The sequence below is a fragment of the Schistocerca serialis genome, chromosome 3, assembly GCF_023864345.2.
Source record: "Schistocerca serialis cubense isolate TAMUIC-IGC-003099 chromosome 3, iqSchSeri2.2, whole genome shotgun sequence".
Classification (NCBI taxonomy): Eukaryota; Metazoa; Arthropoda; class Insecta; order Orthoptera; family Acrididae; genus Schistocerca; species Schistocerca serialis.
This window is the reverse complement of record NC_064640.1, coordinates 271,202,513-271,216,748: the sequence shown is the minus strand read 5'-3', so window position 1 is coordinate 271,216,748 and position 14,236 is coordinate 271,202,513. Positions and strand designations below refer to the sequence as shown.

Sequence of the window (14,236 nt, the reverse complement as noted above, 5' to 3'; positions counted from 1 at the left end):
GAAATGGAAATTAGTTGTTTTGATCAGTCTTGTATAGACCACAACTTACAATGTCAACTTTGTTTGTCTGCCCCTTTCTGACAAAAATTGAAATAAGAAGGGATGGTGGTGAAATAAGAGATCTAAGTTTTTTTCAATCTATGGAAAATGAAAAGAGGCAAAAATCTCTAGGTTATCTGCATGATTACTGTTTTTCATAAACTATTCATTTATCTTAAAATCTGGTATTATTTGTAATTGTAGGTTTCAAACTAAAGTAAATCTTCATACTGTTGTAGCTATTATCCAACTACATGAAAATTTTAATTTCAAATTAATAATTTATCTTTGTTCTTCTCTGTTAAAAATTTCCAGATTAAAAATTTTTGGCATTAAAGACCTGGAGTTGGTGAAAAAGGAGACTTTGTGTGTTTGCAAGAAGTGTCAAGATGCAATGGTGGCTAGAAGCCAATGTGTTCCTGATAATGGTCTCAAGTAACAAGAGTAACAAATAGGAAGCTTCATGAAATTTCAAAGGGATGATGATTATAATGATTTGTGGAAACATAGCAGACTGAGGTAGTGGTGAGGTGAGCCTTTGAAACAGTTTGTGACAAATCCATAAATAAATAAATTGTAAGATCATTGCCACTCAAGTCATTGCTTCGAGTTTCAGTCTTTGTCGAACAAAATTATAACCTACAATATATTTTCAATTTTGTTCTTTATTTTATACTGACATATCAAGAGAAAATGGTTTGGTAGCTTGATGGGAAATGTTAGATTACTAACAATACAGCATGGGGTTTGATTCCCCATAGGATGACTAATGTTTAATATTCCATCAGTATAGAGATGATCTGAGATGATACTGCAGAAAACCTAAAACTGGGTGATCAGAGGGGATTTTAAACCTACTCCTCTCACTAAAAACAAATCCAAAATTCTAACAGTTACACGTTCTCACTTACTTTTGACCTTCAGCTAGGACTACATTCATCCACGCCTCGCAATGTGTAGTGTGATGTTCAAATTAACATTGTGGTTTATGACTGTTTTATATGCTTATTAAAATGACTTGTTGGTAGTAAGGAAACCAGGACATAAAAACAAACACATGTGATACAATAAAAGAGACTTTTCATGGGTAACGTATATTTCTCAAAATAAGAAGTGGAAAACATGCACAAAACAATAAATAAAAAGGGTGAAATTATAAAGCAGTATTCTGAGACAACAAAGCAGGATGAATCAATTAACAAGGTTGACACATAGCTTAATGTTTCTTTGTAAAAGTAAATAAATCTGTTTATCAAAAATTGTAGTGAAATTTTTAGGAATAAAATAAATAAATGGCAACTGAAAGTAAAAATGAAAGAATCTCTACTGGCTACAGACGTCTCTATGAGCTCAGAGACATGTTCAGGTGTAAAGCTATATCATATTCTGCCAAAATGAAGATCTACAATGCCGTTATATGCCCCAATGTCCTCTATGACACAGAGAACTGGACACTAACTAAAAGAGAACACAAAAGCTCCTTACATTTGAAAGAAAGGCTATGAGAAAGATTTGTGCCCAGTAAAAGAAGGAGATACTTGGAGGGCAAGGAAGAATAACAAAATTTATGAGATCATGAACCAGTCCAGCATTTTACAATATCAAAAGAGCAGGTGATTCCAATGGGCAGGTCATGTAATCCACATGTCAGAGACCCAACTTTCTAAGCAATGGGAGGTCAAGATTAAGAAAGGTGCGGTAGCTCTGAATGTATAAAACTGGAAGGAAACAGAATAAGACAGAATACAGTGGAGACTGACTACTGATGCAGCACATGGTCTAAAGGGCTGGTGACTACAGGATAAGTGAACAAGTAAGCAAGAAAGTGGAAAGCAGAGGAAAATGGTGAATTGAAGAAACACACATGTCTAGAAAATTTTGTATACTGGCACCAGCCTAATGAAACAATGATAGAAACCAGGATTTTTAAATTTTTTTTAAGTTAGTGCAAGAGAACCCAAAAATTTAGCACAGTGAACCTGCAACAGTTTCACCAAGTACTCATCAAGTTCTGGGGAAAGTGAGTGATAACAGATTTAATATTTTCTTCATATGTTAATTGCATTGTATAACACCTATTAATGGGTAATACGTATTTTTTTCATACCTAAATCAACTTCATGGATTGATGGCCTCAGTGAGAAGGGAGTATTCTTGTAAAGTGCATCTAATATTTTGGATTTAACTTGGCTTATAGTGTCACAGTCTAAAACTTTACATTGAATCTTTTCATCTATCTCATCCTGTACAACATGGAGAGTCTGAAATAAACAGAAACAAGTATTAGTTAAAAAATGACAAACTTCAAAAGCAAAAGCAATTTGTAGCTTAGACTAACTTGTGATGGGATAGCGTCACAAAAGTATGTAAGTTACCCTACTACAAAATGATATTTGTCTTATTAGGTACAGGAAATAAACAGAAACTGGCAAAATTAATAAGGGAACTTCAAATACTAACTGCAACCATGTCTTCATATTCCCAGAGATCTTCAGAAATATCCAGAACTATTTTCCATGGAAGATGTTATAAGATGTAATTTTAATATTCAAAAACTGCTGAGAAACATATTTTCATGAAGGAGAAAAACTTGAATTGAAATAAATTCTTACAATATCTTATACACTATCCACTTCTTTGTCCTTTTTGTGGCCTTTCTTAATTATCTCTCAATTTATTTCTGCGAAGAGAACAGTATTTTCTTCTAGTGGACTCTAACTTCTTGTCACTTAATGATACTCATCGGGAAGTCATTGTTCAGTAGAACAAAAAAAGTAGAATTCTGCAGATTAATCCCCTTTTACTCATCAGTTAAGAATATTAGGTACATCTATGTCACAGTCTGTACGGTCAACTTGGGATCAAACACTGCCACCAGTCCTGTGTTTGATGATGATAAGAGGAGCAGTGTTCTCAAACAACTGGAGTTCTCTTCCCTTCTTCTTCTTTTAGGTATATTGTTCATGAACTACTATGAACTACAGTAATTTCAACTGTTTGTCCTATCTTTTCTTCCACAATTCCATCATCATTTCTTGATGTTTTTCTCTCTCCTCCTCCTTGCATTTTCATGTTGGAATCTTGCAATTTCTTCCTGAGTGGGAGGTTTACCTCAACATCTTGTGGAGTAGTTTGGAGTTCATCCATATCCCTTCCAATTTTTTTGTACCATGTGCTATCCATTCTTAATTTACTGAAATAAGTGGACAACCTTTTTGTCAGTCTGTTGGTATTCATCCTTTAGATATGATCATAGAAACTTATTCTTCTTTTCCTAATCATTTCTACATTTTTTTCAGTATGTGTATAAATGTCACTATTACAACATCATCTGTATTGTGTTTTCTCTTCAACTGGTCCCACAACTTTCCTTAGTACTATTCTTTCCATGATTTCCAGTGTTTTTATCATTGCCTTTATGTTTAGAGTTATTCTGGGTGTTTTACTGTAGAGTAATGTCTAAGTTAACCACTGAAGATGATGATTTTTTTTAATTATATACATCCTTAGTGAGGTAGTATGCTGTTTTCACCTTATTAACTCTTCCTTTAATGACTTCCTTCTCCAAAATGTCTTTCTTAGTTATGTGGCTATCTCCATTGAGCCTGAAAGTATAACTAGGTTGTCTGAAAATGCTAGTCAGTCTATTTGTAGATTGTCCCTTCTGTAACCTAATATAATGACCTCTTTGATTTTCATTTTATGACTTTTTCTAGAAGGCAATTAAAGAGCAGTGGGGAGAGACCATCTTCCTATCTGACTCGATTTTTGATCTCAAAACTTCTACAAATTTCACTTTAGAGTAAGTGTTTGTTGGCGTTTGCTTAATCAGAGCTGTGGGTTTGCTGTCTAAGCCAAGTTCATTGAGAATCTCAAGCAGTGAGTTCCTGTCTTGCTAGCAGTAGCACCTTCATACCACTAAAAAAAAATCTGTTTCTCTATTTTCTACCCTGTGACCACAAGAATCAGATGAATGCGTGCTGCACGTTCAGCTGATTATGTGAACCCCTTCCTCTTAAGCATGTACTGCTGTGCGCTGCCAAAACCTTCTCACATAAAGTATCTTCACAACAAATGAGTTTCAAATATAATATATGCTGTCATTACGTTGTTACTTTCATAAATGTACACATTTTGGATGAAGATGTGCAAGTTAAAATTTTTAAGATAATTTTGTATGGACATTGCCAGAATGTACATCATGAGCCAATGGTAGCAGTCAAGGGCTTATCAAAATAAAATCTTCTGCATCCAAGTTTTCACAAGCAAGATGGGTTTCTATTTTTGAATTAATGCTATGTCATTCTTTATGCCAATTCCATGTCAAACAGTAGTGGCCTCCATACAATACATTTACTTACAATAGCGTTTAGTCTATGCATAGAGAAACATTTAGTAAATTGTAAATCATGAGGAACAAACACAAACAAAATCTGTAGTGGTAGGTATAATAGAAATTTGTCTTGTGACAACTCTGATATCATCATAACTTACTCAAAAGACACTTACCACGACTCCATGATCAATCTGTTCCCTAAGCAGACGTTCTTCAGAAAGTGAGTATCGTGCATCATGAGTGATGGCATCTACTGGCCCCTTTTCAATCTGATGTTTAATAGCTTTAAACAACAAAAAGAGGGAAGAACCAGCGTAATCTTTCAGGTAATTGTACATACAGAGAGCCATCCAGTTGGTTAACATTTTTTCAACAACAGATTCAGTTCTTCGCAACATCAGCTGCGGATGTTTTGTACAAACAGATTTGTCAATCAGTCTTAACAGCAAGCTTCTAAGAATGTCAGTTGCATATTCCATCTTCCCCATGAGAACTACCATTAATAAGGAAGCCACATTGACCCTGTGAAGGAAGAATACACTGTCAGTATCACATAATACGGGTTCCACTGAAAGAAAAAATCCAGACAAATTACACAACTGTTCTTCCATCACAATATGGCTGTGCCTACAGCTAACACAGTCAGGTTGCTGGAAACTCACTGGTTAATACCACAAAACATAGAAAATGAATACTATGAAAAACTTTTCTTTCCTTAGGGGCCCTTCAGGTGGTAGGTGGTATTGAGAATAGTCAACTCATAAATTTTACTGCAAACATCATAATGATAAACCATATAATAATACAAGGGCATGCTGAAAAGTAATGTCTCCAAACTTTTTATTTGAAAACTCTTATGATTTTTTAAATAAAACAAACTTTATTAATATTCTACATCTTATTCTTCATGTCTACATATTTATTTATTCATGAACATAATCTCCCCGACATCACACACATTTCTCCCAATGAGAGACAAATTTGTTGGTACCGTCACTGTAGAATGTTTGACTTTGTTGATGGAGGCACAACTTCATCTCTGCTTGCGTTGTTTCATCATTATCAAAGTTAACTCCTCAAAGGTGCTACTTAAGTTTTGGAAACAGATGAAAAGTAGATGGGACCAAGTTGGGACTGTATAGAGGACGATTGATGACAGTGAACCCAAGGTGCCAGATTGTTGCAGATGTCGCAGCACTTGTGTGTGGTCTGGCAATGTCATGAAGGAGAGGGCACTATGTGTGGGATTCTGAGGGTCTCTCATGCACTGACATAGTTATGTTACACACCAGCATGTTACATGCTACATTTTGAAGTCCTGTATCAGCAGAGGGCTGCTATTTGCATCAGCAAAATGGAAAAGTCAACTGAGTAATATGCATGACATATAATATATCACCTGATATTGAGAAAAGAATAAAAGATCTGGATGCATTAGTTTTCAGCATATCCTCATATGATATCACAATGATGATGAAAGTCTTGAATGGCATGCAAGAATTCTAATGTTTAACACAATGAAGACACTATGTCCCTTTGTAGGCAATGTCTCTTTTTAAAAATAGATAGTGTTTGCATGATGATGATGATACAACTTACAGTTATGAAATGAAACATGTGTCTGACATTTCTGGCCAAGAGACCAGCCTATTGAAAGTCTTTCTCGTTGATACCACTTTGGCGACTTGCACATTGGTGATGATGAAACAATGATGAGGACAACAGAAACACCCAGTCCTGAGCAGAGAAGGTCCCCAAAATCAATTAGAATCGACCCCGGGGCCCCATGATTGAGTGTCAGCAACACAACCACAAGACCATGAGCTACTGACACTTCCAGTGATAATGTACAAAGACAAACGTGTTGTTCTGAGATAGGCAAATCAGTTCATGTAAGGAAAGCGATAAAAGTTATAAGTGAAACTGAGATAGTTTAACATTTATCACTGATCTTCTGGCAATGATAAAACTACAAGTACCTTATCTATCTGTACAGCTTGTACACAACACTAAATTCACAACAACTGTTTAAAGTGGCATCCCCAACTTCTATACAGGCATTCTAATGTCATACAAAGCTCTGTTATAATTGTTCAAACAAATCCAGCAGTGTTTGAACAATGTCACAGGCAGCAAAAATTCTTGCCAGGATATATTCTTCACTCTCGGCAGGTGTCGAGTAAATAAGACTTTTTTCATGATCCTCAACAACACAATCATGTGGGGTCAGCTCAGATGAATGAACTGACCACAAAACAGGATAGCTTCTTCCTATCCACAATTCAGGAAAATTCTGACACAGATATTCATGAACAAGATGTGCAAAGCAAGCAGGGATTTCAACATCAAAGAACAAGTAGGACATCATCCAAAAACGTCTCTCAAAATAAAAGTGTGCTATGGTACAGTGAAACAGAAAGGAAGCAGATCAGTCCCATTAACCAACTTTTAAGTACATCTGTCCATGAGTTCACAGCAAATATGTGTTGATCGCGTTTCACAGTGGTACCATGGGGATTCACAAAGTCCCACATATGACTGAGAAAAGCACCTATGCAGGAAAATGAGAACTGACCATACAGCATTGCAGTACCCACCGATTCAACACAGTCTGCAGAAGTAAAGGCATCCATTTTCTGTCAATTGAAGTGTGTAGCTGCAGTTCCTATAACACTTTCCATGTAGCACTGTGTGGTGCACTGATATCATGTGCAACTGACTGACTGCCCATTAGATGCTCCTCATCCTCATGGGGAAGAATTACTTCTGGAGTCTGTATAGTTTGTTGTCCTCAGTTGAAGTATTGTGAAACTACTTACCCTGTTTCCATTTACCTCTGACAACTTCTTGGTATCAGGTATATGTCAGATGTATCCTATGTGAGACTTTATTTGAACAGAATATCGGCTTCCCAACAGTTTTTGTTTGCTTCATCGTGGCTGATCTACTGTACACTGTAACCTATAAACACAGTGTGCAATCTTCCCAACCTTTACATGAAGACTGACCATGTCCATGCACACATCATGCCATGTGAAAAGCATCAGTGATGTTGCCTATCTGAACCACTCATTATATATACTTACTTGTTGCTAGGATTTACCTACCTGCTAACTATGTACATAAAAAAATCAGTTAATTACAGCATACAAATAACGATTTGTTGATTCTCATACCCCACTCACAGATCTATCCCATGACAGTTCTGGTTTCATAACTAATTACTTGAGTGTTTCTGTACCAGAGTTTTGATCTTAGATTGAGGGATAATGGAGGAGGGTAAATGAATCGTCATCACAGTAAAATTTTGTCTATCAAAATTACTTGGTATGATGACTACCATAATACTATGCCTGAAAAGATTAATACAATCGTGAGTAAAACCAATACATGAATAAAACCAGTTTTGAGTATCATACCTCTTAGTTTCTCTCCAGCACACTAGACCTTTAGCTTAAAATGGAATGTGATTTATAAAATGTTTCTGGCATGACCCATATATACAGATGAAGCTTCTGTGCAAGAAAGGATAATTTAAAGAAAAAGAAAGAAGTGCCACAAGGGGTAGCAATGGTCAAAACTATAAGAAAAGATCCTGTAATGATTCGCATGGAAATCAATATCTGTGGAGATATGGGCCTATTTGTTCTTTCATTCTCATCTGTCTGTTACATAAACTGAACACTGTAGGCAGTGCTGCATGCTATTATCACACATTGTGACACATCCTGCAGCCTTTCTTTGCAGTGAATCATGCAATCTTTTTAAATATATCTCACTCCACTCAGAGTGCATCACGTGCATTGGTCACATGCACCTGTAACATCTGCACATTGTTGATGGGTTGGGCATAGGTCAATATGTTTAAATGTCCCCATAGCCAGAAATCTAGTGGATTCAGGTTCAGTGAATAGGGAAGCCACTCTACTGGACCTGCTCAACCAATCCATCGCCCAGGAAATGTTGTGGTACTGTCACATTATCCTTAGGAAATGGGATGGTGTCCAAATGTATGTAAACAATGATCAGTGTTTTTCTTCAAGGTTAATGCTCTCCAATAGTGCTGGTAATTCATCACACCGAAAATGGTGATACACAGCACCTCTTAGTCAATCCAGAGAAGTGTATGGCTCTATGAGTCTGCCACCAACAGTTTAAGCCCACACATTGCTAATGAAGCAATCAAAACACCTCACCTCCATGATTGCTTCGAGATTGTCAGCTGCCCATGTGTGTGTATTGTGGTAACTTACTATGCTATTTCCTGTGGATTCTACTTACACAAGTAAAATGGGCCACATCTCAACAGGTATTGATTTACACACATATCATTACAGTAACTTTACTTCTGGTTTTGACCAGTACTCCCTCCTGAATGAATGTGAGAATTTTTTTTGAACACCATGTATAAAATCTAATTTTCATCCATACAGATCAGAAGCTTTCTGATCTCTAGTGAGATATGTTCAGAAGCTTTCTGATCCCTAGTGAGATATGTGGACTCTAGACTAGGAAATCCATTGCCTGTTTTGTTGAAAGGGTTGCACAGTTTTGGATTTTGGTCCCTGTAAGACAAATCAGATAGCTCCCTCTGAAATTAATAACGTCTCTTTTTTTCATTTTTGAAAGGTTCATTTTTGAATGCTTTCTGTAGGATGATTGCATAATTGTGAAGTTGTTTATGACGACTTTTTGTCACATTCCATTACCACCTTTCTGAATCCTCAGGTGGCCCCTACAAGTCATCTAATATTCAGTAATTTTCCTTCTATAGTTCCTGCCCAACAGTGCTAACTACATACATGTACTCTGATTATTGAAACTAAGTTGCTTTACATTTGCTGTGCAAGAACGAGGAGAATGAGGCATGAGATTGATTTAAATCATTAATAAATGTGACCTAAGCCTTTCACATAGGCAAGCTGAAAATTTTCTTTTCTAGTTTTTCACACCTGTTTGCCATTTAAATTTTTAATAAACATAAAGATATATGTTTCACTCCCTGCCTCATCCTTTCTTTCTCTTCTAATCTCTTCTAATTTCCTTATCTCTAATTTGGTTATGATGTAGAATAAAATGTTCTTTCATCTTTTAGGGAAGAAAGTCAATGTATCACAAGATATCCTAATACAATCACACAAAGTTCTTATCAATTTGTAAATCATACAGGGCTTGTCCTGGAAAATACATTAATTTATATAGCATTGCAACTGAATTTTTTCACAGTCTTTTACAGAGGGTGCTATTTCCAGGAATGCTGCGAGAACATCACAAATTATAAGAAAAAATTCATATAACCAGGTAGAAACTTATTCAGTATCTTCACAACAAGAAGGAAGTGTTAGCATGGTATGAATAACCTATGAATGTGGCCTATCATGTTTTATAAAATATGATACTACATAAAAATCATTCTCAAGTGAATGTCATTTGACTGTGCAAACAGCAAGAGTAATTTTTTTATAGTAGTTAAGTGACAGGTTTATATAGAAACAATTAGAGCCTTACTTGTCACGAATGTTGAAGGATTTCTGCATTTCCAGAGTATCAATAAATGTTAGGATGAAACATTTATTATTGATTAGTTGCTCAAACTGTAACATTGCAGCATCATAATTTGTCCTGGGGCCATTTACCCTAACCTGAAACATAAATATATGATTCCAGTAAACAAAAGTAACTGACAATCACAATAATTATGTCAAAGTAAAAATGCAGTTGAGAAATCTTATTACAAGGAGACAGAATGGCTGGCCAGTAATTACTTTCATGATGCGAAATTCCCAGCAGTGCAGATAGCAACAACAACTAATCATGGTTTTTGTAACTTAAATCTTCCTTTTGGAGGAAAGAGGAGTTTGTTTGGAATTGGTTGGAAAGGTGGACCAAATCACACAGACAAGATTGTGATGGAGCCACCTATTCTGAGAATGTAGGGGACAAGGATATCACATCTTATCCTCTCAACTTAGGGTTTGAGTTTCATTAAACATACCATACAACCCACCACCAGATTAACTGAAGTGTATAATTTCTTTGATGTAAAAAAATACCAGCCTACTTAAATAAACTAGAAGTTAGTTGAATATGTGGTAAAAAAGCAATCAACAAGCTAAATGTGCAGAAATGATTACAGTTACTTAGAAATGAAAGTAAACATGCACATCATGTAAGTTTCAGAGATTTATATGATCACTGGAGAGCCAAGAACTCTTTAGATCAAGAAGATGAAATATATACATAACTCCTGATGCCACAGTATATTCATCTTCCAATTCTGAATCAGAACAAGAGCACAATATTAATTACTACTTTTTATACAATTATCTATCATGCACTACCTTGTGTTATAGGTATATGTTAGTTTTCTGTCACAACAACAATTTATAATCCTTCCAGGACTTTCCATTATCATAAGAAACAAAACTTCTTGAGTATATTTGATTTTAACTCTTTGAAAATATACAGAAATCAAATATAAACATGTACAAAGCTTTTAGAGATCACTATTTAATTATAACGCATTTCAAAAAATTGGCCAAACCACAGCAGAATTACAGAACCTTCAGGGCAACTCATACAGGACTAATGACCACTCCAAATCTTAAAAGATTTGTGATGTCAGTGATGAGAATATTAGCAATGGAGCACTAGTTATGGTGTTACAAAGGTGGGGAAAGGATTTGGTCATTTCCTTTCCAAAACAACCATTCTGGAATTTGCCTTAATTTATGGTAACCACAGAAAACTCAACTCTGGATGGACATCAACAGATTCAAACTTCACCCCTCTTAAATGTGAGTCCATGCCTTAACCACCCAGTGGCTTCACTTTGTTCCCTAGCTATGAATTGCTTTCCCTTTAAGGTATTGCTATATAAAGTATTATGGGATATAAACTATATAAAAATACTAACACTTGCAGTAGCAATAACAGAAACTAATTTATTTCACACACAGAGAAAACTGTTAGGTTTGAAAATTGTAAATGGTAGATTGTGTGTAATTATCATCAGTAAGAAAAATGTTTTTCATAATGTAATGAAATGGCAGGGCAATACTTATGTAATTTGTGTATTCTGCTTGTTATGGTTCAAGTCTCAAGCTGCTTGATGGAATACCCAAAACTACAAAGACTGCACATTTACACTATGTACATTTCAGAAAGTGTTTTATTCAGAACAAAAATATTACTCATCAAAATTTTCCTAAAAATTTAATTTTATATTCACTACTGAAGAGTGTTACAGAACAGAAAAGATCATATATTTGGTTGGTTTCTTTCACATGTGTAAATTAGTTATGGTCTGACAGGAAATTAAAAATGTTACATTAAAACTATAAAATGTTAATTACAACTACATGCTGTTTGCATGTTTTTAATCGGAGGAAGCTATTTTACTACTGGCTTCCATTTGGAAAGCAACACCATCATGTGTTATTCTTTACCTGTTTACTTTGCAAGTATGATGTGCTTTCTATAGCAAACAATGAATATACAGAGTGACAAACACATAGTATATGCTAAAGATATATGTTACAAATATGTAAATTTATTTTGTTGCACAAAATTCACCTTTGGATCATTCAAAATGGGGTGGTCACTAACACCGGGGAAAAAAACTTTCATTATGTAGTTCTTATGGTCCAGAGTTGGTATTCCTGAAGATTCCAGATCAGCAGTAAGATCTGTCATATCAGTCTGCAGTTCGGCAAATGCTAGAAAACAAAGCAAGAGCCAAGATATAGAATAACATTTTAAAATTTGAAACTGTAGTAAGAAATTCAAAAGATAAATAAGTGTAAGTTATAAGGTACAAGACAACTTCAAAAAGTACGTTAAACATTGTGAGCTAAGGCTTTCCCAGTGTATATGTTGTTTGAAGTATTCTTGGGTGTCCAGCCAGATATGATCGTTCAATGTCCATGATATTTTGACGAATAATCGTTCCGCCATCATCAGGTGGTGCTGATGCAATGAGCACTACCTGATGAGGGCAGAACAGTTATTTGCACAAATATCATGGGCATTCAACAATCATATCTGGCTGGACCCCCGGGAATCCTTTGAACTATGTTACACATTATTATGGCATGCCAAATAACTTTTATAGATTGCTGCACTACACTTCTGAGTGATGCAAATAAATGGCACCATTTTTCAACATAGTCACCAAGTCTCTGTAAACAACAGTCGGAGCACTCTACCAATTGTTCAACAACAGAAATCAATGATTGCTGCAAATCAGTTCCTCAACTGACTGGACACTGTCATCTCTGGTCTATATTGATCGCCTTCCTTCCTGATCACCTGATCACATCTGTGTTGTCTTGGTCAAATTGTTGGAACCGTTTCACTATGGCTGGAGGTGAAATTGCATACGGTCCATATACCGCGAGAATTTAATGGCAAATCTGTGTGCCATTTAGCCCTTTTGCTCACAAGAATCATACTGTCCCATGTACTTCCACAATGGAGTATGTTTCCAATTGCTGCTCCATTTCTCACTCACATTGTGATGGACTTGTTAGCCATACCACAGCAAAACTGTCTGCAGAAGATCCAGAACATACACTCTCTTCAAACACTGCACCACTCATGTTGGACAATGACCTTCATATAGGCTGACATGGTTATCTTACTTTTGAAGTCCACGCATACACAAAGTTCAATCAAATTACACACACTAGCTTCCTTTTTCACCAGCCGAGTTCCCTGTCCAGCGTCCACATGCCTCCTACACCTTCCTCTCCTCCCTCTATCCCTGACAATCTGCATCTCCTCCCCCTCTCTTTCTCTGTCCATCTCTTTCTCTCCAATCTATCTCCTCCTGATCCCATCTACCTGTCCATCTCCTCCTGTCCCCTTTCCTCATCTATTTCTTACTGCCCCCCTCTTCCCCCAATGTCCATCTCTTCTTCCCACATCTCCGTGTTCATCTCCTCCTGCCTCCCTCCCTATCCACCCACCTAATCTTGGCCCCTCCCTTTATCCATCTCCTCCTCCTCCTCCTCGTCCACAGAGGTCCATTTCCTCCTAACTCTCTCTGTCCATCACCTGTAGCTCCCACTTTGCCAATCCCTTTGTGCCCTTTCTCTCCCTATCCATCCCCTCCAGCCCTCTTTTCTGTCCATACCCTCCTTCTCTTCCCTCTACTCTGCCCACCTTATCCTCCAGCCTCTGTTCATCTCCCCTCCCCCCTCTTTATGCCCAACTCCTCATCACACCATCCTCTCCCCATCTCTTCCTCCTTTCCTCTCTACCAAACTCCTGCTTCCCTTCTTTTCCTATTTTATTCTCCCCCCTCTCTGCCTACCTCCTCCTGTCGCCTCTCTCCCAATCTATCCTCTCCTGCCCCCCTCTCTGTCCATTGCCTCCCCTAACCATTGCAAACTTCCCACAGCCATGCTCGTCTGCACATGTAGCCCCTGCAAAACAGTTCAATAAAGCAGACTAATACTTCATCCACAACACACCTGTTGTGCAGGGCAGCTTACCTGTCGGAGTGTTAAAAACCATTTTTTCCCCTGATGTATTGGCTCGCCCTGCACAGTACATTCATAAGGCAGGCCAATACTTGTACAATACAACAGGTATATTGTGCAAGGTAGCCTACACATTGGGAACTGGAAAACAGTTTCTTGCTCGACATGTAGATGCCCTGCAGAGCAGAATGGTAGGCAAGCCGATACTATTCCCACACAACATGCCTGTCATGCACAGCATCCTAACATGGCAGAGGCTGAAAAACATGCCTGTCATGCACAGCATCCTAACATGGCAGAGGCTGAAAAAATAGGTGTTTGCCCTTATCTTCACTCTTACTGGAGCTAGGAGGTTATAAAATCTACAGTGCAAATA

At 36.9% G+C, this 14,236-nt stretch overlaps 1 protein-coding gene across 1 annotated transcript in view; it reads right to left on the bottom strand.

The window, feature by feature from the left end:
- Nucleotides 1-14,236, bottom strand: part of LOC126470783 (plexin-B) — a 1,233,199-nt gene that overhangs the window by 15,237 nt on the left and 1,203,726 nt on the right. The window contains exons 14-17 of the mRNA XM_050098792.1: nt 11,951-12,093; nt 9,884-10,017; nt 4,549-4,897; nt 2,147-2,300 (exon numbers count right to left, since the gene is read on the bottom strand). Of these exons, the coding sequence (XP_049954749.1) occupies nt 2,147-2,300; nt 4,549-4,897; nt 9,884-10,017; nt 11,951-12,093 (780 nt within the window). The remainder of the gene's footprint in view (nt 1-2,146; nt 2,301-4,548; nt 4,898-9,883; nt 10,018-11,950; nt 12,094-14,236) is intronic.